This window comes from Epinephelus fuscoguttatus, linkage group LG18 (assembly GCF_011397635.1).
Source record: "Epinephelus fuscoguttatus linkage group LG18, E.fuscoguttatus.final_Chr_v1".
In the NCBI taxonomy this organism is placed as follows: Eukaryota; Metazoa; Chordata; class Actinopteri; order Perciformes; family Serranidae; genus Epinephelus; species Epinephelus fuscoguttatus.
This window is the reverse complement of record NC_064769.1, coordinates 7,795,133-7,821,946: the sequence shown is the minus strand read 5'-3', so window position 1 is coordinate 7,821,946 and position 26,814 is coordinate 7,795,133. Positions and strand designations below refer to the sequence as shown.

Sequence of the window (26,814 nt, the reverse complement as noted above, 5' to 3'; positions counted from 1 at the left end):
CAAAGTCAGAAAACAACATGATCTTCATGTTTACTCCACTCCATCTCACCTTAATTGTCAAGTGCATTCCTTTTCCCTGACGTGTTATCCGACTGTTATCAGTTTTCACCCTGCTTTGCTTCACACTCATCCACTTTCTTTAGATCTCTAAGACACTATTGATCAGAGTCTGACAGGAAAGATGAATTACCAGCCAGACTCCACAAGTGCCCTGTCGTATGAATGATGATTTAGCCTGGCGTGTGTACATGTGTGTGGATGTGCTGAGGATCTTTCTCAGCTGTCTCCTCTGATCCTCTGCTCTTTGATGTGAGGGCCTGTGCTGTGTCGGAGGGAAATCTCCCAGAGCATCTTTATGCAGCACTGCTGGCTTTCCATTAGCCTGTAACACGATATGTGGTCAGTCTCTGTCTGATCTGTATCTGTTCTGATCTGTATCAGCAACATGATAGGTGAGAACAAGGCCCACTCACAGTCAGATTTTCTTCTGATACAGCCAAGAATATAAACAGAAAAAACAGTTGAGATATTTTAGAAGCAATTTACTGTTTGCTACACCTGGCCTTGAAACTGTGAGTGTCAAATCGTAGTTTAGCAACAGGAATTAGGCAGGGCAGGTGAGTTGAGCCTTGGATTTGGACTTGTAAACTTTATATGTGCTTGTATAACAACAGTATCTAAGGGGGGCGGCACTTAGCAAAGGGCCAGTTGTTGTTTTCCTGAGAAAAGGCATTTTTGTGATATTCTAGATGTTTTAGTGAGTCTTTAAAAGGGCCCATTAACCTCTTCCCATCCAATTCACAACACAGGGTGAGTATGAGTCACCAGGATTTATTGGCAGTGGGTCAAAGGAGAGGTTTAACTGGGTTTAGGATATATGCATCTGGGTTGAAAAGTACCTATTTTTGAACTAACTCCCATTCAAACTGATAAGAAAGGCCTCTTCCTCAGGCTTTCTACGCTGCCTTCAAGTGCTCCGGCCTATCAGCTTCTCTTCCTGTTTGAGTCGGCCCCTTTTTCCGTCCTCATATGGAACTCATTTGTCTCCCCTGTGTGAGTGAATACAAAAGTCAGGCAAACGCTGCAGCTGACTGCAGTGTTGGCTGAATCCATCCCACTGCTGCTGTAAGCAATCCTTGGACACTTTGCTCCCATCAGCCAGAAAGGTAATCCATTAGTTAGACAGTGAACCATCGGCTCTACCAGTCAGTCGACTGGGCATCCAGGCAGTTATCTGATCTGTTAGGTATTTATTATTGATTGAAGTGGGATGTAACAGCATGTATGTTGTGTTTCACTGGTTATGTCTCTGACTTAAAGTAAACTTTACATACAAACTTAATGATAATAGTTCCCTGTAGTGAACTTATAGGCCCACTGTCAGTATACTGTCAGTTCAGACTACACAGTACAAGTAAACTAGTGCGCTTGTTGCAATAAATGTACACTAGCTAAGCTTTTGTGTTTTCTTAAAGCACTTTTTAAAAGATTGGGGCCTTTTTGCTTTTATTTGATGGTACAGATAGACAGAAAGTGGGGGAGATGAAAACACGCTGCAAAAGGCCGTGGGTTGGAATAACACCGGCATCGGATACATGCTCTTCAACTGGCATGTAAGTGCCCCTTTTAAGCACAATTTAAGTAATACTACTACTAGTGTACTTCCAAGTTAAGTGTACTTTATCTTCAAAATATCACTTGCACAATTCACTTTGAGTTCATTTTAAAACAGTGGTTGAAAAAGTACTCATATGTGGGTAGGCCAGTCTGTTTTCATTCCCAACTCCTCAAATTCTGCCGCTTTGTCAGTAATTTCGGCATCAGACACCAACACAAAAAAGCACATTTTGTGGCAGTATGATACATTGCTGGGCAGCGTGAGTTTGTAATGCCAACAGCAACTATATGATATGAAGAGTTGGGAAGACCCTGTAAGGGTGGGCAGCAAAAGATGTTGATGGTAAATCCACTGACTGTATATTATGTTGGGAAGTTGGGATGAGATTGCATTGCGTAGGCAGAAATGTGGAAAAGATGGCAGAATTTGAAAATACATCCTCCTCCTGCAGCTCCCCCTTCTCTGTCTTTAGTCCCTCCCATCTGATGACCATGAGCATATGCAAGCACTTTATACAGTAACACAGTGTTTCCCATACATTGATTTATTTAACTGTATTTCATTGTGGAATTCCGTGTGACACACTTTCTCCAAGACCCTGGGAACAGTGCGCGGCTTTGAAGCCAATTAGATGTAGTGGCCAAACCATGGAATTACAACTTCCGGGTCCGTCACATGTTGCCACTGGGCCCAAAAAGACTTAGTCGTCTGTAAATCAGTGGATAATTTCTTTTAGTATCATAACCCCTGAGAAATCACTTCTTTTACTGTCAGGTTTGATCCATTCAATCTGATAACATTTTTAAAGTCTTAAAGGGCTGCATGATAATGTCATTTTATCCCCATTCAAATTAGTGGAGAGGTAAACCAAAAGTCAGCAGAAGTCTGTAGTATGTTTGCTACATGGGCACATGGATGCGGAAGGTCCAAAATTACACATAACAGTAGTTGTGTTAGGAGGAAGTGCACTTAATGTACACTTATAAACTGAAACATGGGCCAATTTAGTTTGAATATACCAACAGTATTTTAACATAAGTATAGTTATTTACTAGGGGTGTAACGGTACACAAAAATCACTGTTCGGTACGTATCTCGGTACACAAGTCACGGTTCGGTTTTTTTTTGGTACAGTAATGAAAAAAATAGACAACTATTAAATATCTTTTACTTATTGGTAACCTTATTAAAACATACCACCACAGCAGTTAACTCTTTTTACACATTTTTTAAATGAAACAAATATATATAAAATCCTGCTATTCACATTGTTTGAATGAAAATAGAACTATAAAAGTGAAAAATAAAATCCTGCTGTTTTTTCAACACATTGTTTGAATGAAAAATATAAATATAAATTTCTGCTTAAACAGTTTTACTCAATTAAAATAAAAAGTATAGTGCAGCTGGTCAGCTTTAAAGCCTGCTCAGATTCAGTTTTACTAGGAACTTACTTAGCTTTCCCACTTTGTTAAAGTGCAGTAAACAAAACATGCTTATATCTGAAGTGCAGCTTAAACAATTTTACTCAACTCCAATGGCGTTGGTTATTTCTTTAGCGCGATGGTCAGGGAAACGCTTTCTTTTTAAACAACGACGATATCGTAGTTTGCACCAGATTGCTTTTTCTAGTCGTGCCGGTTAACGTTCAAACTCGGGTGGTGTCGCTTTAGATGCGTTAGCATGTTAGACGTGTTTCCAAGTACATACCCGACCACTGTTCTGCAGTGTCGACACACTGCTTTTGTCTTGTCAACTTGTTTATTTCCATCTTCGTATTTTACCCTGAAACCAAAGTGTTTCCAAACGGAGGACTTAAGGTTTGCGGGTGGGTCTTCAGGTTCGTCAGGCTCACTTGCCATGTTGTCAAAATGCGAGAATGTGCTGCACAAAGTGAAGGCGGAGATTTACGGTTGGACTCGGTCCGTCACTCAATTATGTCCGTCGGGGAACTAGATATTTTAAATGGTTCGGCTCGCAAAAACGGAATTAAAATAAAACAAAATAAAATAAAATAATGTCCTGCGCCCAATAATTCGGTACAGGGTCGTGCCGAAAGTCGCGTAACGAACGGTTCAACACAAATACATGTACCGTTACGGCCCTAGAATTTACAGATCTATACTTAATGGTATGTACATAAGGTTTACTTGTTTATTGTGAAGAAAGTGAAAATGAAATTCTCATTTAGGCAGCTAATAAGATGTTGGTCTTGGCTGATTGAAAGTGTGCAGAGAGCAACAACAACAGAGCGAGGAGGTGAGAGAAACTGAGACAGAGAGAGAGAGAAAGAGAAGAGACCCTCTGCAGCTCCAGCTCTTGTTATTTTAACCCAGATTCAGCACTGAAATATGGCCACCATGTGGACTCTCTCAAGAAGTGTGGCTCCAGTATCAGGCCAAGCCAATCAGAGGAGACGTGGCGGTCCAGGGAGGAGGGACGTGGGGAGGGTCCGGGAGTCAGAGTCTTGAGAGGGAGAGAGAGGCATTAAAAGTGTATGAGCAGAGGAGGAGAGTCAAGGCACAGGAGCCACATCTCCAGGAGAGCTGGACTATGGAGACCAATGGAGACAGGTTCGACTATTGTTTTAATTTTCTTAATTATCCTGCATTCATTTCCCCATTTAACCTACTGAAGGGTGAACACTTGAGTCACTCATTCATACTTCTGTCCTGGGATCCTGGCTGATGTAATAGGGTGTAAATATTATGTTTTAGATCTGAATCACAAGCTCCGGGATGCTGAGCAGATGTGCAGAAGTGTTTGGAAAGACTGGCTCCTTTGCTGTGGAAAACCTGACTATGCACTCCTTTTGTTATTGACTTCTATTATAACTATTAGACCCTGCAATTTTCCTTAAATAACAGACTTATTCTGTCCTTTAACGCCTGCGCAAGAGCTTTGAAATGACACAAAATCAGATCAATGCCCAAAGTAAGACAAACTACTAGTGCTTTCGCTATATTTGACATTCTACCATGTGGTTTATCTTTAAACAGAGCTGTTATGAGACAAGAATGTGTGACAGGACTAGTATTTGAGGTCCTCTGTGACCAATCATGTCCCGCATTCCCTTTCAGTAGCTGCAGGGGCTTCTCATTCAAACAGATCCTCACAGATTATAAGCACTCCCTTTGTTTTAAAATTGCTTTGCTTTCTTGGGTCACCTAAGGCGAGAGAGTTGTGGGCTGGACATGTAAGGGAATCCAAAATAGAAGCTTGTAGATGCTCCATCGTACATGTTGTAGAAGCTTATCTCCAGTGCTCTCAGCATTTAGACCTACATAAACTCTCCCTAAACCCCTCTTCCAGCTCTAAACAAACACTCTCCATGGTGATGCGTCACTCTAGTCATGGCATGTCTATAGATATGTAGATTGTTTCCGGTCAGTGGCAGTGTGGAAAGGTGTTTCCTGCTGTTTTGTTGCTGTGATAAGAGAAAGGCTGTGGGGACAACTATGAACAGGAGTTGTAGTAGCAGCATGACTGTAGAGATGGCAGTATTTGTTTATTGGTGGGTTGGTTCACCACTTTAGTCCAGAGGTTCATGTTCCCCAGGGGTGAAAGCCTACAGACTTTGGTGATCCCTGGGGATTTCATGTTTTGCCATGACAGTCATCTTTGTCATTTTTGACTTTTAGTGACATGTCTTGACAATTATGTGATGGATTACCTTGAAATCATTCATGCTCCCCAAAGGTTGAAGTCTACAGACACTGGTGATCTCCTGACTTACCTTGTTTGTCCACTGTAAGGTTGACATTTTTGGCATTTAGTGACTTGACAATTGTTTGATGGATTGCCATGAAACTTGGTGCAGATATTTATGGTTCCCAGAGGTTGAAGTCAGATAACGGCAGTCATTCCCTGACTTTTCCTCCAGCACCACCATGAGATAAATATTGATTGGATTGTCATGAAATCTGGTGTAGACATTCATGTCCCCCAAAGATTGAATCCTACAGACTTTAGTGATCCTGACTTTTCCTTAAGTGCCACCACAAGTTTGAAATTTTTTACTTTTAGTGACATGTCTTGACAGTTATTTTCTGTGGATTATCAGGAAATTTGGTGCATATATGATTCATGCAGATTCATGGTTCCCAGAGGTTAAAGCCTAATAAGTTTTTCTTACTTTTTCTGCAGTGCCACCATGAGGTTTCCACAACTATAGGATGGATTATCATGAAATTTGGAACATACATTCATGTTACCCACAGGATAAATTGTAATAACTGTGGTTATCCGGCTGTCCAACTTTTCATCTGACCAAACTTCCAAATTTTGAATATTTTGTTCATAACGAAAAACCTGCTAAACAAATGGCATTCCCATCAGCCTCTTCTGTAGCCTACTTTGTGTTTAATGCTAGTTATCAAATGTTAGCATGCTAACAAGCCAAACTAAGACGGTGAACATTGTGAGCATTTTAGCATGCTGATATTAGCGTTTAGCTCAAAGCACCACTTGGTTTAAGTTCAGCTTCACAGAGCTGCTAGCATGGCTGTAGACTCTTGTTTATTTTAGTTTGAATGTTAATGGTCTTCCTCTGTGGCCAGTAAGGCATCTTTAACACACTGATCACAAGTGAATCCTGAATATTATATTAATTCTTTCAGGAAGTAAAAGCTGCAAGGAAACAGAGGTCCAACTGCAGAGAAGTTCCCTTATAGCTCAGACTTTGGGGGAGCATATGTCAGATGGCAGGGAGTCTTGTAAGTGTGTGCTTGCATGGGGATTAGTGTTGGGGGTCAACGGGGTGGTGGGTGCAGTCTGAGGCTTGTAAACTCCTCTGTGTATGTAAACCGAGCCTGAAATAATCCTGGGTCTCCCCCCTGGTTACTCCGGGAGCATAAAGGACATCATAAATCCACCTCAAGTCTCACATATACAGACTACCATGCTTCACTCTGTCTTGGGAAACTTCTGTTCATGATAACTGCTTAAATCCGTCTGTCTGGGAACAGTGAGCAGACGTCTGGCCGTATGTTGTGACAAATACCAGGTACATTAATAGAACCAGACTTGCCCAGACTTGTTTTCGATCTACTAACCCACATTTAAGGGCAGCTTTGGATAAATTGAGACCCACTAGTAGGTACTGTGTAACCACCAGGCACGTGATGCAAACACACTGGAGCTAAAAAAGGTCATAGGTTAAGTGTCCAGGTCTTCAAAGCTCCATATCTCCCCAGCTGGTTCGAATTGTTTCAGCTCCAAAGTGTTTTCCAACAATATTCCTGTCAGTGAGGAATTAGTCTGTGCAACTGGCCAGCAAATGTTTGACCCCAAAACTTCGGACTTGCCTGTTTGCCTTAAATCCTTACGTCAAACATGAGTCTCGTCAAAGTACCTCTGGGACGTCAATGGTTTTTTTTTTATGAGGGGGTGGGAAGGGTTTCAAAAATGTCCAGCTAGTGAATGTGAGTCTGCATCTGTTCCTGCATCTGTTCATGGTGAGGCAACGAGAACGGCTTGTGATTCATAAAATTAATTTTGGTCCAAATCCACAGAGGCTGTCTGTGCCTGTTCTTATGATCTCATCTGTTTTACACAGTCCAAACATTCTCGACATTAGCTCACACACACACCACCCTGTACTGTAACAGAGACCACAGATCTGGGTCATTTTCTCTGCTGGAAAAGAAGAAGGGGGAAAAAGAGAACTGTTGTTGATATCTCTACAGGATGACAAAGATCAAAGTTTGTGTAATGCTCTTACTCGCTCACACACTCGCTAGGATGTGACCACAAGGGACAGCCGTGACTCCCGCGACCCTCGCTGCAAGGGCATACCATAGGGGCGCTGAGAGATGGAAACCTCACAGAGCGGGCAGCACACGTGTCAACAGCGGCCCCCGGATCCCTCTGCTGCTCTGCCAAACACTGGTTGAAGAATGACTAAGAGACTCCCGAGAGGCAGTGCAGGAAAAAACTCAAAGGGAAGAAACAACTGTCAGTTTTGGCCCAGAGCTGTATTTATAACATGAACACAAAGGCCTGTAATGCAGTCCAACTTCTGTGTTTTAATCTATGTAGTGCTTAAATGTCTTTCATAGATACAATCTACAACTTTTCATAACTTGAAAAGAAGTAGTCATTGACTGTTTGAATCTCTCGAGATCTTTCAAGAACCCTAAGGGCTCAAGATAGGTATGATGAAAAGGGTCTTTATTTTCTTATTGTGTTGTCCATTTACTGGAGTCTGTGGTTTTGTCATCAAAAGAAGGCAGGAACTTGAGAAAAACAGAAAACAAGGTGTGAAAATGAGGCCCATAATTTGGATGTAATTTTTGTATTAGTGAAATAGGCCGGTTGTAATTCCGTCAGAGACACAAGGACTAGACCTTTTATAGCAAATGGTTATACAATGGAACAGGCTCTCTTATTAAGGGGTGATTCAAGGACTTTCTGCTTAGAGAAGTAATCCACCATACAAGGAGTAGTGTGACATGAAATACACCTATTCACTGAGAGTTAGCTTAGCTTAGCCTAAGGACAGGAAGCAGAGAGAAAAGGCTGTATCCAAAGTTAAAAAATACAAAACAGTGATAGCACCCAACTTTTCATAAAGCAACCCATTATTTCAGTGTGTCTTTAAAGTGTTGGCAGGGACATCTTTATACCTCAGAGCTGGTGACAGCTGTGGTTGGAGGCATTATTTTTTTTTGGGTCGTCTGTCCGTTCATCCGTCTGTCCATCTCTTCATCCATCCATCCGTCTGTCTATCCCATTCTTGTGAACACAATATCTCAACAACACCTAGAGTGAATTTCTTCAGATTTGGCACAAACATACTCTTTGACTCAAGGATGAACTGATTACATTTTGGTGGTCAGAGGTCAAGGTCACTGTGACCTTGAATCCGTCTCATTCTTGTAAATGTGGTATTTCACCGGTTTCTCTGTTGGTGACATTAATCTTGGGTGCCCACTTTGAAACTGTGCTAATAGTATAGATCTTCTGTGCTGCCGGCTCAAAGATGTGTTTAAAACATCCATGTTTTACAATTTGCAGCTTCTTTGTAGCAACATCCACATGTGAGACATTCAGTACGTTTACATGGACAGTTTAATTCCACTTTTAATCAGAATGAACGGCCATTCCGATTAAAAGTGGTCATTCCGATTGAAAAATAAATCCGATTAAAGGGGGTGGTTTATTCCGCTTGTCATTCCGAATGAAAGAATTTTGTGTGCATGTATACACTCATTCCTCTTTAAGTTCATTCCGGTCTTTCTGCGCATGCTCGTTTCCTTGCCCTTCTGGTGCGATGACGTATATAGCGCGCATAGCAACGGGCTGCATAGCAACGGGCTGCATAGCAACGGGCTGAGCTAGAGCAGTCGGACTCGTTGCACTCGCCGGTTTCCATTCGCCACAGCACGGTCTTCTGCCTCCATTCTCCTGCTCAACAGATGAAGCATTAGCAGAACAAGGTTGTTGTCGTACTGCTGCTTCAAGAATATAAGCAAAACACGCCAGAAAAAGGCACTAATAACGGCGTCGTCAAGCATCTTGTTATCCGGAGCGAGGACTACAGTGTTTTCTTCCAGTAAACGTAAACACGTAACATCTGCCCTGCCCCCTATCCAATCAGAAACCTTCCCTGCCCCAAACCTTGCGCAGACTTGAATAAAGGCGATTGAACTGATCTCCCATGTAAACCCTCATTCGGAATTAATATTTCCCATTTAAACTACCTGGAAAGACTTTAATTCCAAATGATTTCATTCAGATTCATTTCATTCCGAATGAGAAGCCATCATGTAACCGTAGGGATTGTCAGCTGTCATTGCTCCGTATGAGTCTGGACAGACATTCATGTAAACTGTAACTGCAACTTCACTGTTTCGCAGATGCGTACAATCGTGAGGCAGTAATTCTAGTCTTTATTTATGTAAAGCTAAGCTAATTGCTATCATTTCTTTCAGCTCTTTTGCATGTGGCCTAACTGGCAAGAAATGGAATAAGCTATTTCAAAATATTGAACCATTTCTCCCCATCAGCTTCAGAAGTTGCCTACTTAACACTAGTAGGCAAGTGTTAGCATGGTAATATATTTCATTTAGACGGTACACATGTTAAACATTATACCTGCCAAATATCAGCATGTTAGCATTGTCATTGTGAGCATGGTAGCATTTAGCTCAAAGCACCACTATGCCGAAGTACAGCCTCACAGCTGCTAGCATGGCAGCAGACTCGTTGTTTTCAGTTAGCACTTCCCATCGCAACTTTGTATCTAGCATTTAGCGACATCTGTTTTGTAACTTTTTTTTACTGATAAAATTTGAGCTTCTCTTTATTGGCTCTTTTTTTGTTTTATGCCCTGAAGGCTGTCACTACTCATGCAAACCTCTGTTCCTGTTGCCTGAAACTCGCTGTCTGTGCCCTACAGGATTTGCAGTGTGAAGACTTTCTTGACATTCAGCAAGTGTAAAAAAAAAAATCATGAACTGGTTATAGCTTTAATCACTGCTGCAGAACAGCAGTCAGCACTAAGCAAGATATTTTTGTGACCCTGTGACAAATTTGGGTGTATTCTGTGTCGGTTGTGTAGGCCTTGGTGAAAGACGTTGCCTTTTTATGAACTGACATAATGACATTTTATGAACATTCGCAGCTTCCTCATTGTACTGTAGTGTCACTGACTCAGCAGTGCAGCAGGGGTGGATGTCTCTGAGGTTATCAGCGGTCATGTGACAGCTGGACAAGCTGTTGTGTTATCAACCGTTGGCTGACCCTGGGTCAGCTGTGTGGGCTGCTTAATGAGAGGCCTCTGGCTTGTTTTTCTCTCTGACTGCATCCGCTTCTCATCCCGCTGTTCCCACCTCCGTCTCCACTTCCACACACACAAACCAAGACATGCTTAATGTTTTCTCTAGTTTTCATCTTCACAACCTCAGTCATGAAGATACACTGGGAGTAGAGAACATGAGTGTCCTGATCACAATCCTTAAACATAAACACACTGAAAACAGAAGAGGCCCATTTCAAATGAACACATCCCCACACAACTCACTAAACCCCCTCCTGAAGATCGACACCAGAAGCTTCCCTTCCTCCTCTGTCTGCTCCTCCTCCACATGTCTGCTTTTCCAAATATGACAGAGGAGAAACAGGAGAGCTGCACTTCCTCAAACAAAACAAAAATGACTGATCATCTTCAAGCTTCTTTTATACATGCAATTACATTTTATACATGCAATTAAAGCACTCACCCCCTTCTGTCTCTCTGTTTTATCTCCTAGGTGTGTCTGATGTGACGCCAGCGGGCTGGCTTAGGGAGCACAACTTCAATACAATGTAGACACCAAAAACCAGACAGAATAAGAGTCTGAAGACCAAGCGGACAGAAGGAGGGTGAATTCAAGGAGGAGGAAGAACAGCTGTGCTGAAACAACACCAGGAGATAAGAAGTGAAAGAAGCAGAGAAAAAGAGAGGGAAGCAGCAAACTGTGAATCATTGACGTGAACCTTCTGTGTACAGTAGCGTCACCTACTCATTCCTGTGAAGTGTTCACTCACTCTCACATCTCCACTGGAGAAGGATCACGACCTCAGATCTCCGTCTTTTGAGGGCCTCACGCTCCACCTTTCCACCTCTCAGCAGTGCTAAGAACCTGAACAGAGGGAGCCCCCAGCCACCGTCAGCATGTGCCATGTCATTGTCACCTGCCGCTCCATGCTGTGGACTTTGCTGAGTATTGTGGCCGCCTTTGGAGAGCTCATCGCCTTCATGAGCACTGATTGGCTGGTAGGATACCCTCGAACCCCTGATGCCGTCTTCGGCCCCCATGGGGCCACCACAGCCGGAGAAGCCTACAGACCCACTTTAGGAATCTACGGCCGCTGTATAAAACTGCCCCACCTGAAGCGTGGAATACTGTGCGGACCGTACGCAATACACTTTGGGGAGATTGCCAGCGGGTTCTGGCAGGCTACTTCTATCTTCCTGGCGGCAGGGATCCTGCTGCTGTGTGCTGTGGCGTTCATCTCGGTCTTCACCATGTGCTTCCAAAGCATCATGAAGAAGAGCATCTTCAACGTGTGTGGACTGCTGCAAGGGATTGCAGGTGAGATGTGCACACAACACTTATATTTTAGTTTTTGGTGTATATTGTTGATCAAAAGAATAATTACTTCCCACCACAACATTTGAATGCTCCCTGAACAACTGTGAAATAATAGAAATGAACAATAAAAACCCTGCTGTCAGAAACCCCCAAAACAAAACAACCAAAAAAAACAAAACAGTGGTCACTATTTTCTTACTGTCTGCACATCTGTCTTGCTCAGACTGGATCCCGTGTTCATAGTGTCAGTTATCACGGGAGGGACTGGCTCCGCTGCGTCTGCAGTGACACTCTACTGATCGTGGCCATTTTGTTTCAAAAATCAAAGTGAAAAACTTGGTAAAATTGGTAAATTACCTCATGTGGTCACTAATAGATACTCTTCAGTCATGGCACTGATAACATGACGGTTTAATGTCCAGCAGACAAGAATAATTTCAACGGCAGCCACCATTTTCTTTATGTCTGCACATATATCTTGTGCAAGACGAGATCCTGTTTTGTTAATAGTCTCAATGTGTGAAAGGAAAGTGGAAAAATTTAATCTGATTTGGTAAAATGTGTGAGAGACTAGAATGGGAAGCAACTGATTTTTTGAACACTTAACTCATTATAGTGGTGACTCAGAATCCTCCAGAGATTTGAAGCTTTACAGTATATGGGGAAATGACTTCCTGGTAAATGCTAGCACTCTGTGTGTGTGTGTGTGTGTGTGTGTGTGTGTGTGTGTGTGTTTGTGTGTGTGTTTGTTTCTACAAATTTTATCGGGGGCCCACTGAAATGAGCACTTGTGGGACTCATTACACTGAAAACCTATCAACATAACTGCTCTTCATAATTGTCCATGTAGACCCAGACAAGAAAAATGTGCTTGTGTTTTGCACTCTGATCTAAAGAGAACAGAGAGATCTTAAACCTAACTCAGTTCCTCTAACCTTTAATTGTTCCTCTTCATTCCTGTGGCGTCCACCGTTCATCAAGGTAAATGAAAAGTTTCAGCCGAACACATTCATTACGAGCGCCACAACTCCCACTGCTAGAATTATGTTTGATTCTCATGGAGCCTTCTGTGAACTTTTACCCCAAGTGGTCAGAAGTTTAAAACACATGGTGGCTTGTTTCTACCCTCAGAGCTGTCACTCAGAGCAACTGCCACCCAAATATTTACTTTCTACCCATTCAGCTGGAGCTTTTCTTACACTTGATTCACCTTTAAAAAGGTGAGTTGACAGCGCATGCGTATCTCCATTTGTGTGTGAAGGGTGTGTATCCATGGTTGTGTTGTCTGAGGCCAAATCTCTGGCCACTTTGACTCACTGTGGTGAATTATGGAAGGGAGGAGGCCATGAGATCATGCTCGCTGAACCTCCTCTTTTTTTCACAGACTGTAGCCCTCAGCTCTGTGGTAATTATGACTGTCCTCCCCCACAGTTGTTTATTTGGTGCAGGCCCAAACAGAAAAAGGTGGGCGTCTGGTGAAGGACATGCCAAGCTGTAACCCCAGCTCTGTGCAGGCCTGCTGACCTGAAAGAGAGCTTAAATCCGTAGTGAATCATGAATGGCTACTGGAAGGCTCTCTTTACTCTAAAAGCCTGAGACAGCTTAATGAGACTGTTTATTCAGGGCACAAAAGAAGTTTTAGTCTTTATTCTGCACAGTTTCTTCACATATCTGACTACAGCTGCAGGAGTTAGCTGCAGGGTTAAGCGATATGACAATATGTACAATTGGATTTTATAAATTTGTAACTGCCCCTTTAATACTGTATCTTTGGTATGTTAGGCAATTATGTGCAATGTTGCAAATCAAAGAGCAGGACTCCTTAAAGTCAATATTAGAGTTTTATATTATTTTCAGACACTGTTTTGCCAAAGGATGACTAAGTAGGCTACATTTGGTTTAGCTTTTGAGCTTTGAGGAGTGTGACACAAAAGTATTGTATTTAGCTAGTCATGGAGAAACTATGAGTGCTCTGGACATAGTGGACGTACAGCTGAGAAGTGATTCATGCTGCAGGAGTGGTTTCAGAGGTTTTTTGTTGCATTGACTCTAGGTTTCTACTAGGATCTATTGTAACTGTGTGAAAACAAGCAGAGTAACTGTTTGATGTGATCCTCAGCTTCAGAGCCACCTTTGAAGCTGTTAGTAATTGAAATTCAACTGACTTTTGGTGGAATATTAAGTTAGTTTGACCAGTATGACCCTGTACGTAGCCCCTCAGCCTTGTTGCTACGCCTGTCAAGCTTCCTGTTCTCGCTCATGCAATTTGTAGTAACTTTTGACTACTTAACACCTTGCAATAAAGTGCAGTTTAGGGGATCATATTGCAGGTGTAAATGCAACCAAAATGCATTGAGGATGGATTGTAATCTGATTGGTCAAACCACCTCCGGAGGTGCTCAGGGATGGGCTGTAATCACATTGAACACATGTGTAATGCAATCCACAAACAACAACTATGTGGACGGAAATACATAATTGTGCATGACTCTCCCAACCCAGCGAGGTAGCAGCGGCTTGTCTCCCTCTCATCTGATGCTAACACTGCTGAAGTTTCTCCCTCATCTGTAATATATCCTTTCTGTCGGTAACTGTCTGTACAATCAGGTAGCCCTGTTTCATCCTCATCGAGTTTGTCTTCACCTTCTACATCGTTCTGACTGTCTCTGATAGACAACAAAGAAAACTACAGACTAGAAATATATACTATACTATAGAGTAAAAAAAACAACAACAACAACAAAAAAACAAATTATTCTTAAAATAATAATTGTTGATGGGCGGGGACAGGCCTGTTTGGATTGCACTTGATTGTTTGAACTGGACAGAGTGATCAGATCTCAGTCAGATCTCACAGCCCATTCTCATTCGCAACTTGATACCGTGAGTGGCATGGAGTAGAAGTATTAAGTGTCATGAAAAGACAAGTCTCATGAAAGACTCAAGTAAAGCACAAGTACCTCAGATCTGTACTTAAGTACAGTACTTGAGAAAATGTACTTGCTAAGCTATGATTGGACATTAAGTGTTGGGAGAAAGCTTTAGCTCAGAGTCAGTTCCAAGTGTAGAAATGGAGTCTGCCCATAGCCACACCAACACAACCACCAAAAGTAGTGTTACATAACTAATAAAGCCCTTTATTTACTGTCTATATAAAGCACTGGGAGTCTGGCTAAGATAATGAAAGTGGGGAAATGCACCGCTGAGTCTCCTCATTGTGGAGAGGATGAGGATGCGGAAGAGGAAAGGGGGCGAGAGGAGCTTCAAACAGATACTGAGGAAGGTGGGAGGGGGGGCTTCCTTCGTGCCTGTGGAGCTAAAGGCTGATAGCCTTTTAGTCATTTCAGCCGCAGGAAGAGATAAGACTCAGAACCTGACATCTAACAGCAGTCACCTTTTCCCAAGTCAGTGTGAACGAGAATCTTTATGTGTCTGTGAATGCTATCACTCACTGATATCCACTACCAGCACTACACCACGCCAACTTTCTCTACTAATCACTATTTCCACTATTCGTGCCGACCCTCCAGTAATGAGAAAACTGAAGCCAGACTGCAGATGTTTGGGGAAGTGATTGACCTCAGATGGGAAGATTGTGATGCTGTTGCCAGAGATGGTCACGTCATTGCACTGGAGTCTCCAAAGCCCATTAACCTAATCTTCACATACACTGATGTCACTTGTACTTTGTTACTCTTTTGTCCCCTATGACACACTTTGTGCCGGCCACAGTGTCTCAGATGCCATTAAACTGACTCGCTTTTCAGGTGGTTTTAAGATTTCAGCTGAAGGTAAATCCATTCCCTTTGCCTTACGTAGTCAAATGGCTAAAACAGACGGTCCTCTGTTGAGGGTCAGTCGGGAACACTTTGTATCCTGTAGGCGCACATTTGTAGAGTCCCCTAAAGACTTCCTGTAGACTACCTCTAAGTGAATTCTCTGTACGTTCATTGAATTGCATTCCTAACTCAGCGTCACTCATGTCAAACTTCAGCCAAAAAGGATTAGAGACAAGATGGCAAACCAACTCAGCCTGTAAAACTGTCTCCAATTCTTGTTGCGTTCAGTGTCGAATTCTTTTTATTACCAACCATAAACTTTCCCTCCAGCCGTGAGTCACACACCTCGTCACAGGTTTAACCGTTGACCATGACTCAGCCCCAGGTTGGTACTGAAGGAAACAAAACAAATGTGTTACAGGAACTTTAAGCAGCATTGTTGCATGGTGATGATTCTGACATAAGATAGCATGTGTGATGCAAAGCAGAGCTGTGACTCTTACTTATAAGAAATGGGATTCCCATGCACTTCATAGCTTTTACTGGAAATCTGTGTTTACATTGGAGGTGTTGCTGTTTTATAATGACACCAACCCAATGTAGAGCAAACGTGCAATATTAGAAACACCTTTGTTGTTTCTACACTGCAGCATTTACCTTCATAAATCTGTCATTTTTAAAATGGGTAGCATTTTACAGCCAATAAATACATATTATTTAACTGGGAAGCAGGAGACTACTATAAACAGCTAAGGCTATTATCATGTAGGTATGCAGGTAGATACAGTTTTATTTTATATGGTGTCAGTGTTGGCATACTGTTACCATAGATACTGTACATGATTCCCGAGCGCGGCACTGCTGCTGCTCACCACTCCCTCAGGGGATGGGTCAATTGCGGAGAACAAATTTCACACACTCAGGTGTGTGACAATCGGTGGAACTTTAAACTTTAAACGTGGTGGGCTCTTTTTGAATGTCGTATTGTTTAGGAGTCCAGCTGTGTGCAGCATTAAAGCTGCAGCAATTATTATTTTTTACATTAACATTGGATTAAAATGATTAAGTGCTCTGTGATAGGTGGTACTGGACCCACAGAGAATTATCTCCCAACTCTTATCTCTACCTTTCTCTAGCTTTCAGTTGTTTTGGTTTTATGGCCCACAACTGTTTTGCTTGTTTTTTGATTGAAAAAGCTCTTAAAATTCACTATATACTAGCTGCCCAGCACCAAACAGCAGACAGACACAGTTAGAGTCTACCTCGTGAACATAGTGGAGCATTTAGCTGCTAAAGAGACAGATATTTCCCTCAGGAGTTGGTGGAGACCAACAATAGAACTAAAAGAGAGTGAATATTGGACTTATATACATCAGGTGAACACGAACACAACTCAAAGTAACTTGTCAAAAAAATTATTTTCGCTACCTTAAGCTTACAGTATAATAATCTCAATTTGAGGTCTCAACAATGTGATAATGAAATCTAGGATCCAAACTTTAACTGAAAAATATTATCAGTTATTTGTGTTCAGAGTTCAGCTTTTATCAGTTTAATAGAGTACAATGGTGGAAGAAGTACACAAAGCCTTTACTCAGAGGGTCTGTTTGGAATTCATAGTGTATTAGTTGTCTGCACACAGTTCTCAACATGGAGGGAGCTGACGTAGAGGGTAGCAGCTAACAGTGCTAACTCCATAAACAACAACAACATTGCTAACAGAGCTAATACTGTTAACCGAGGGGCACTGTCCTGATATCAGCGCTAACCGGTGTATGAGCACAGTTCACAGAGCCGGCGACACCAGTGGAATACACACAAGCACTAATAACGTATGCATGGCCACACCAGCTTACCACAACAAACCACAGAGAAGCTCGGATTACAACACACACAGAGGAAGCGTAACTTCATTCTCTGCTTAGAACGTCATCACTCCGCTATATCTTTACATAGTGATATGCTTTTGTATTAATACTCTGAAAGTTGCATACAGAACTTTTAAGTAAAAGAAGCAATTCCATAGTCTGAAATTTGAAATGTTACGTTACTACAGAATTACTTAACTTAAAAGTACAGAAATATCAGCAAAATGTACTTAAAGTATCAAGAGTATTCATTAGATACCTCCCTTTCTAACGTTACTTTAACTTGATGGCACCTGGTTAGACCTCCACCAAGGCCCATAAATGCCAGCCATTACTTATATGTCTCCCAGCTTGTGACACACTCATCATATGGACACAAACATATTGCTTTGTATCTGTTGAATGTGTAAATAGTTGACATTACTAACATATTTTACGTATCACCTTCGTGGGGTGATACTGAGGGTGTTACAGCTTGTTGCAGTAACCTCCACCTGGCGCAAGAAGTCAATTAATGCAGCTTTAAGAACAAATAATATGCAACAGGACTTAAGAGTCTGCAGCCATGTTTAAGTGGTGCTCTAAGCTACAAGCTAGCCATAATAATAGGCTCACAATTACTCATTTCAACATGACATGTTCTCAGTTGCTAATTCATTGAATACACCAAAAGTAATGCAGTGGTTCCTATGTTTTGTAGGTTGGACAAAATATTAGAAACACCTGCTAGTATAATTCAGCAGCACCGCATATTAACAGCCTCTGCAGTGATCATAAAGTCTAATCAACCTCTCTAAAACTGAACTTTGTAACCTTCATAAAGGGAGGATTTATTGCAGGGCTGTTAAATTAGACTGCTCGAATTTATCAAATGAAAAGGATGATGAGTTAGTGCAGTTTTCAGCATATTTTTAAGTATTTAGGCCACGCACGAAGACCTGGGACTGTTAGTTGGACAAAACAGACATTTAAAGACATCACCTTGGGCTGTTTACTGTATCATAGACCAGACTGTAACCAGTAATAGTGAAAATTGCCCTCTCGCTGCCTCTTGTCTTTGTTTTTTCCTTGGTGGATCACAGAGGTGGACCCAGCACTGGGTGTTTTCCTGGAAAGGAGAGGGGTGGCCAGATTTCTTGGAGCTGAGTGCCGACCTGCTGTGCTGTATTACAGAGTGGAGGCTGTGGGAGCAGAGGTTAGAAAGGAGGAGTAGGGGGGTGGTGTTGGTGGCAGGGAGGCAGCTATCAGGCATGGATTGATGGTGGAGAATTGACAGTTTGGAAGTTAACACAGACAAGAGCCAGTGCAGAGGGAATAGTGAGGCTGCGAGGGTGGAGTGCAAAGGGATATTAGGTTAGAAGGTCCAGCTTGTAGGGGGGGAAGCTGGGAAGTGGGAGTGTGTGTATGTGTGTGCGTGGAGGGCGGGGGGGGTGGTGGTGGGGGTGGGTGGTTGGGGGGGGGGGGGTCTTAGGAGGGGTGGGGTTGTGAATTAAAACCATACCTTCAATCCATCACTGGAGCCGGTCTGGACGTCAGGGCAATGCAGCAACATGTGGAAAGAATTTATGACCTAGTTTTCATTTCCTTGTTTAATACGATATTGGGTGCTTTAAGAGGGAGAGAGAGAATGGGAGCAGAAAGAAAGGAAGCAGAGAGAGGGAGTGGGAGATTAGGAGAGCGAGACAGTTTCACCTCCATGTACGTTTTTATGAAGCAAAGCAGCGAGACATGCTTGACGAAGGAGAGCTTAGAACATCAGGACTGAAAGTCTCAGTCCATCTGGTTCATTTATTGTCTGTAATTGAGTTATTGTAAATGTTTCCTGCTGAGCTTTGATTGGAGGCAGGCCTCTCGTCCAGCAGGCCAGCTGATTGATCCACTGGAGGAAGTGTAGAGCAGAAACCTCATGACATTAAATTACTTGAAGAGTAAAGGTTTTATCTCTTTTCATTCAATATACAACCAGCTGCATTTATTAAGAAGAGCAGTGTATTTCACAGTGGTGGACGAAGTGTTCAGATATTGTACTTAATAAAAAGAAGTAATACCACAGTGTTCAAATACTCTGTTACAAGTAAAAGTCCTGCATTTAAATTTTTACTTGAGTAAATCTACAAAAGTGTACATCAGAATATACTTAATGTGCCAAAAGAACTCATAGTGTAGCCCATTTCAGGAAAATATATATTCTATTATTGCATTATGATTATTAATGCATTAATATGTTCATCACTTTAGTGTTACAGCTGGTAAAGGTGGAGCTCATTTTAATTATTTATGACCTGCTGCGTAGCTTGTGACACCCCCACCCCACCTCCAGGGATCAGTAATGTTTCATCTTAATCTGTAATGTTACCGCATCATATTATTTGTTGATTATATTATGTATTATTTATCTGAATCTGCAAACTAAATAAACAAACGAAAAATAACTAACTAAATGAATAAGTGTAGTGGAGTAAAAAGCACAAAATTTGCCTCTAAAATGTCGTAAGGTAGAAGTAGAGGTGTCAAAATATAACAGTATTGACGATAACCATGATACTAAAAAAATTCAAATATAGATATCATGTTAATAATACATATATGATAATATAATGTGAATAATTCAGCAAATCTTTTAATATTTTTGTTCTTGTTTTGTCTCCCTCTCCACCTCCCTACACTTGTATTTTGAGTGTACCGTAAAACTAAGACCGAGTGGCTTGGAGAAAATCAAATAATACAATATTTTGGACCAAATACGTTAATATTGATATTGTGATGATATGGTAGGGTTGACTGTTGGTGCTTTTACAAAATATTTACACAATGAGATATTTGATAAATAATCATCAGTAATGGCGATATAATGAGTGGTGTGAAGGGAATGGGTAAAGGCAGATAAGAGAACAGCGAGAGTAGTCTGATAGGTTCCCGAAAACGACATCACTTTACTGTAATGCAGTCTTTAAAACCAGTAAAACTCTCATGATGTATGATGACCAAAATCTAAGATGATATCTAGTCTCATATCATTGTATCAGTGTAATATTGAAATATTGTCCAGCCCTACATAAATGAAACGAAATGCCAGGCCCTTTGTACTAGCCTGGTGTGGCTACACATTTTGACAAATAAACACAGGTCTCAGTTAGATGCCATGTCTGGTTGTTTCTGGTTCTTTGGATGTAAAAAACCTCTGAGAGCTGACCGGGTCATAGGCTACCCGCTTGAGCTTATGTTAGTGAGCTGCTTGGATTGCTCATACAAATATTGGCCTAGATGTTTAAACTTTTGTCATGCAACACTTTGTTAACTTGGTTAGATCCACAATTAATTCATTAAGTTCATTTTACGGAAACCATGAGCACCAAATAATAATTTATTAAGATTTACTGGCATGGTAAGTAAGAGAGGCGGAAAAAAGTGTTGACTCCCTATCTCTGAAGCAGTCGGCTAGTCTGAATGAGTGTATTCCTCAATTATTTATATACCTTTAGTCGGTAAGGGTCCACCAATCAGAGGAATCAGTTTTTCCATGAAAATTAATTTAAGAGGATAAAGAAACCTGTTGTGCCGGTATTCTGGGTGCTGTAATCCTTGGATTCCCTATCCAGCATAGTAATTCTCTCTCTCTTTTAAACAAGTAATATTCGTATTGGTTAAAATAAACAATTTGGATGGAAAAACATATGGATGCCTGTCGCCAGATTTACGCCATTTTAGTTAAGTGATTGAAGCATAAATAAGCCCGGGCTATTAATTGAAGACAGGACGCAAAATAAACAAGTTGAAATATGAACTTGACTGATCGTATTATTATTATTATTGTTTTGAATTTTTTTGATATCACAATAATATCGTTTCATGAATTCTTTTGGCCAAGAAAATTGTATAGTGAAAATCTGATACCACAAGTACCTCAAAATTTAAGTTTTATTCCACCAATGATTTTTGTGTGGTCTACTAAATCTAAGTCTACCATGAGCTCCTGTTATCACCATGCATTCTTCCTGTATGAGGTGTGAAAGGAAACTAAACTCAGGGGCTGTATCTCTCCTTATTCTCATCCTCTCTGACTCTTTGTATGAAAAAGGCAAAACCAAATGCCTGGCACTGAAATAGGCGGACCGTTTCTGCTGCGCTCTAAATGTACGTAGTTACTTGGAGTTGTATTAAGGTACTGAAGCCAAGTCACGGCAGTAGAAGTGGGTCACAGTAAGACAGGAAGTGACTCCATCCTTCCACTGAGACGCAGGACGCCGGAGGGTCAGCCGGTGACTGGGTCAGGCGGGAAAGCCCTTCAGCTCCCTCTTTCCTGTTGTTCTCTGCTCTGTGTCATGCCCTGACCTGACAGTCATGTGTGTCAAGATTCAGGATCAGGTCTCTGCTTCCTGCTTTCTTGCTCTGATTATCTTCAGTCACGTTTCAGACGGTGGTCAGGAAATCATTTTTGCCCAGTGCAACTTTTATTTTTTCTCTGTCCTGATGGGATGCTTTGGATGCCATGATGGCACTGATAGCAGGAAATGTTTTCGAACCAGAGGATGGTGGTGGTCACAGAGATAATTTGCTGCAGTCATCATCAACAGAGTGCCTCAGAAACTGAAGCACATTTGATCTATTGTGGGTTTTTGCCTAAAGTTGGTGCAGCAGACCCCCCTTAAATTACTGGCAGGATTGTAATAAAATGTGGTTTAATTACTTACAGTCTCCAGACATGTGCTCCTACTGAATCTGGTACATGGACTGCTTTTATAGATGGATCTGGTGTCTGTGGTGAAAGAGACTCATTTACAGTGACAGTGAAAGCAGGGATGTTTTACCCCCACCAACAGATAAAGGCAGTCTGTTAATGTAGAGAATATTCAGCTTTAAAGCCCTAGTCTGAAATTAATCATGACACACACTTAAATGTTCTGTATGTGAAATTCAGGGCATTAATATAGCAGCAAACCACTGTTTGTTATTTTAAAGATAAAATGTAATAATGGGATCCTGAGCAGAGAATGAAGTCCTCTATGTGTGTTGTTTCTCTGTGGTTTGTTGTAAGGCTGCTCGATTATTGAAAAAATCATTATCACGATTATTTTGGTCAAAATTGAAATCACAATTATGCAGCGCACGGCATGTCATTTTTGTCTCAACATGGTGTCTACAAATCTCCTCAGCTTTCTGTATCGCACATGGCGGAGTTTGGCCCCGAAGCGCACACACACACACGCACAAACACACACACAAACACACACAGAGACCAACCTCTCTTGCTCTCCCTCTGCCATTTTCCGCACGCTGTTTTTGAAATCTTCGATGATCATCTGCCCCTCGCATTATTCATAGTTCACCTACTTGACTGACTCGTGGAGTGAATAGAGGAGAGGAGGGGAGGGGCGGTAATGCGCATGTGCGGCTTCCGTAGAAGACAAAACATCTCCAGGTGTCCGCGACCAAAAATCATTTACCCTCGATTTCATTGATTTTGAAATCGTTTGACCTCAAAATTGTGATCACAATCACCAGATGATTAATTGCACAGCCTTAGTTTGTTGTGGTAAACCAGTCCAGCCGCACATGCATGTTAGTGCATGTGTGTATCCCAATGGCTAGCTCATTGCCACTGCTTTGCACTGCGCTCATACAGCGGTTACCACTGATATCAGGACATCTTCATCACAGAAGTGTAATGCCTACTCTCCAGTTCCCCTCTGGTTAACACCATTAGCTCTGTCAGCACTGTTGCTGTTGTTAAGCACTTTTCATGTAATTAGCAACATTAGCTGCTAAATAAAATTACATTAATACATTTTTTATGTCCAACCTGAATGGATGAATCCAGCAGAAATTATACGCTAGATTACAATTTAAATGATTCAGTTCTAAGTTTCTGTTTCTCAAAATAACAAGAAATGGATCATTGAAGAGGAATTCCAAACACAGGATATTTTAAAAGTGGAATTTCAGGCAGGAAATGCAGTCCTTGTCCTTTGCAATCAAAACAATAATAATGGAATTCTAGGAAAGTAAAACTGATTGTATGGAGCAGAGGCCTGACGCTTTTACTTTCCTTTTTCCTAAAACCTCAGTTTTTTGTCGAACTAAATGTCATTGAGAAGTTATGCAGATGATAATCTTTATTTTAATGGCATTCAATGACTAGATTTTCAACATATAACCAGTCCTACAGGATCTGTTTGAGTCTAGACACATTTCTTAAACAGTGACATCATGTGCATATATTTACCTGCACATTTAAAGATGAGCTGCACTGCAGCAATGGCAGCATGTCTACTTCCGCCAGCAAACTGACTTCAGTGCAGCTAATGTTTTTTTAAAAAATTCAGTGAATCAACTAACCACATGAGAGTTGACTGGGCTTCTCAAGTTATGATTTGAATCAAGACTAGAAAGTAGTGATCAAAAACTCCCCAAAGCACCTTCAAGGACAGGGCAACCCAAAATCAAAAATACATATTTTCCCTCTTACCTGTAGTGCCGTTTATTAGTCTACATCTGTTTTGGTGTGAGTTGCTGAGTGTTGGAGATATCGGCCATAGAGATGTCTGCCTTCTCTCCAGTATAATGGAACTAGATAGCACTCGGCTTGTGGTGCTCAAAGTGCCAAAAAAATACATTTGAACTTAAAACTACATCCACCAACTGCACCACTTAGCAGGAGGAAGCATGCATCTACTGCTAGCTCACCTAGCTCCACTGAACTAGCTAATGTTACAGCTCAGCTAAGGAGCACGACATTAATGTTTACATCTCACGCTGTCACAAGGACAAACCTTTTGTTCATAAGTGGATGCACACTTCATCTGTGCACTGATGGGGTTACCGATTTTTGTTTGTTAGAAAGAAAATAGTTCCTGTTTCTAAGGTCAAAAATTAACTTTCACGCTCACCTGTATGTTGTTTGGCACTTTAATATTGCTATCTATGTTTTATTTTAATAAAGTATCATCAATTAACGTTCCCTCTCTCTCTGTCTTGTCACAGGTCTGTTTTTGATCCTGGGTCTGATGTTGTACCCTGCTGGCTGGGGTTCAGACAAGGTCCAGCTGTACTGCGGCCCTGATGCGGCTCCATACCGGGCTGGGCTCTGCTCCATGGGCTGGGCCTTCTACACTGCCATGGGCGGCACTGTGCTCACCTTCATCTGCGCCGTCTTCTCTGCACAGGCTGAGATCGCCACCTCCAGCGACAAGGTTCAGGAGGAGATCGAGGAGGGGAAAAGCCTTATCTGCCTCCTCTGAGGCCCAGATACTTAAGTCCTGTTGGAAAGAGAAGAAGAGGAAGCAGAAGGGAGAGACACCTGCCCTTCTGTCTGCTCTCATGAGGCTGGCCTGTGAAATGGAGGCCCCTGCATTGTTTACCACTAAAACTGACTCTTTGTTTGTCTCTGTTTTGTGTGTTTATGTGGGAGAAATCTGCAAGTGCCAAGTTTTTTTCTCAGTGTTTGTCATTCAGCCACTAGAGGTGCTGTGTCTGTTATTGTATTCATGTTCAAGCATGTGGGCGCCTACACAGGCTTTGTCTGTCACCACATGTTCTGTAAATAAGTGTGATTATATATATTTTGTACATAGTTATGATCACAGAATGAAAATTGGTCAGCTTGATCCAGGCTGGGCTGATGATTTCGCTCTTGCCTTAAAAACACTGGTGTTTTTGTCACCAGACCACGACCAGCGAACCTGGATCTGTTAACTGTTTGTGTGAGCATTAACTCAACAAGGGAACCACTACTCAGTCAGAATAAACTACTCACAGAATAAATAGCTTCAGTTCAGAGTGGATGTCCTTTTAAAGCTTACAGAATGTACTGTTATTTGAATGATTAACGCGTTTGCAGACCCTTGAAATGTATTGTTGGAAATGATTCTTCATGCAGACTGCACAAGGACGAGCAGAGGAAGCTCTGTGGTGCGTTTTGTTTGTCCTCTACTCTGCAAAACTCCTGTAAATGAAGTGAGCTTTATTTGTAGCCTGAGCTGAGAGATGGCCTGTGAAAGGTCTGTGTCTGGTCCTCCTTCAGCAGACATCCTGTAATCTGTGCACAAAGACATGGACATAAATGATGAGGACACACACACACACATGAAGTATTGCTGTTGTTAGTAATGTCTGGTTTCAGGGAGCCTGTCGAGTCGTAGATAGCATCCTGTCTGTTCCCATTTGTTTCTGCCAAACGAATAAAGAGAAGGGAGAAAAACTAAGGTTTGGTTTCAGTTTTTATCCAGTAGAAGCTTCACTGTAGGGTGGAGGGAGGAGGGAGGAGATGCAGCAAGTGGAGCAGCCAGTTTGGTGCTGAGACCTCGGTTTGGCCCTTGAGGTGGGGGTGGGTACGTTTTCCAGCCAGCGGGTGATCAGTTTTTCCACTGATGCAGAACTGAACTCTGCATGTGTGTCTCTCTGTGAATGTGTGTGTGTGTGTGTGTGTGTGTGTGTGTGTGTGTGTGTGTGTGTGTGTGTGTGTGTGTGTGTGTGTGTGTGTGCCTCATATTCAACCAAGTACATTTACTCAAGTACTGCACTTAAATACAATTTTGGGATACTTGTACTTTACTTAAATATTTCACTACATTTATTTGGCAGCTATAGTTACGAACAGGGGCGTAGCACCAAATTCTGGGCCCTATGCATAAGCAGCCTCTCTCTCTCTCTTTTTCCACCACTGCTCTTCAAATTTTTCATTTGGTGAATTTGTTAGCAAACAGTTGCTTATACACATCCAGTTTAATGGAGCAACATTATCATTAATTTGGAGTCTTGATTGTGTCTATCTGACCAAACTAATTTTCTCTTTCCTTTTGGCTATGTTTTGGTCTCTACCGACTCCTGGGGGAAATATCTGTCTCTCCAGCGGTTAAATACTCCACAGTGTTCAACTAGTCTTTAACTGTATCTGTCTGCTGTTTGCTGCTGAGCAGGTCATGTACTGTGGCTCTTTACAGCTTGTTCACTAAAAACGACACTATGAGAGCAGTGACAATAAACCAGAACAGTAAAGTTGTGGCCAGACAGCTAAAAAATGAGCTGAAACTCTCTCTAAAGCTCTGTAAAGCCAAGGGAAGCTGCAGATTTTGGGATATTTCAGCATTGTCCCACTGTTTTCATGTTGTTATTTGATACATTATTATCATTATTTTATTAAAAGACTGATCATACCACCTCCACTATTCCCTCACTATCATATGCTTTTATTTGTGCACTACCTGTGTGTGTTTGTGATCACTAAACAATGAGTCCCTCCCCAGATGTTCCTCCCTCCATGTGGACTGTACAGAGAAGCCTCTGGCACAACCCTGTGGCTCCCTTCCTCCACCAGCGCACTCAAAACTAAACACAGGGCTTGATGACTTCCAGATTAGGCACATGACAAATAGTGCAATCTGAAGAGTGCAGCAGAAACTGTTGGCCTGTTTCAGTGCCAGAGGCTTTTAGTTCTGCCTTTTTAGTAGAAAGAGTCAGAGAGGGCGAGAGAG

At 41.8% G+C, this 26,814-nt stretch overlaps 1 protein-coding gene across 2 annotated transcripts in view; it reads left to right on the top strand.

Moving 5' to 3' along the window:
- Positions 1-25,824, top strand: part of lhfpl2a (LHFPL tetraspan subfamily member 2a) — a 61,338-nt gene extending 35,514 nt beyond the window's left edge. The window contains exons 1-3 of one of the 2 annotated variants that reach the window (XM_049604698.1): positions 4,093-4,191; positions 10,873-11,697; positions 24,326-25,824. In XM_049604698.1, the coding sequence (XP_049460655.1) occupies positions 11,277-11,697; positions 24,326-24,582 (678 nt within the window). In that variant the 5' untranslated portion in view covers positions 4,093-4,191; positions 10,873-11,276 and the 3' untranslated portion in view covers positions 24,583-25,824. Of the gene's footprint in view, positions 1-4,092; positions 4,192-10,872; positions 11,698-24,325 lie in introns of those variants that run through there. The other variant, XM_049604696.1, reaches the window with a different exon arrangement.
- The last annotated feature ends 990 nt before the right edge of the window (positions 25,825-26,814 follow it).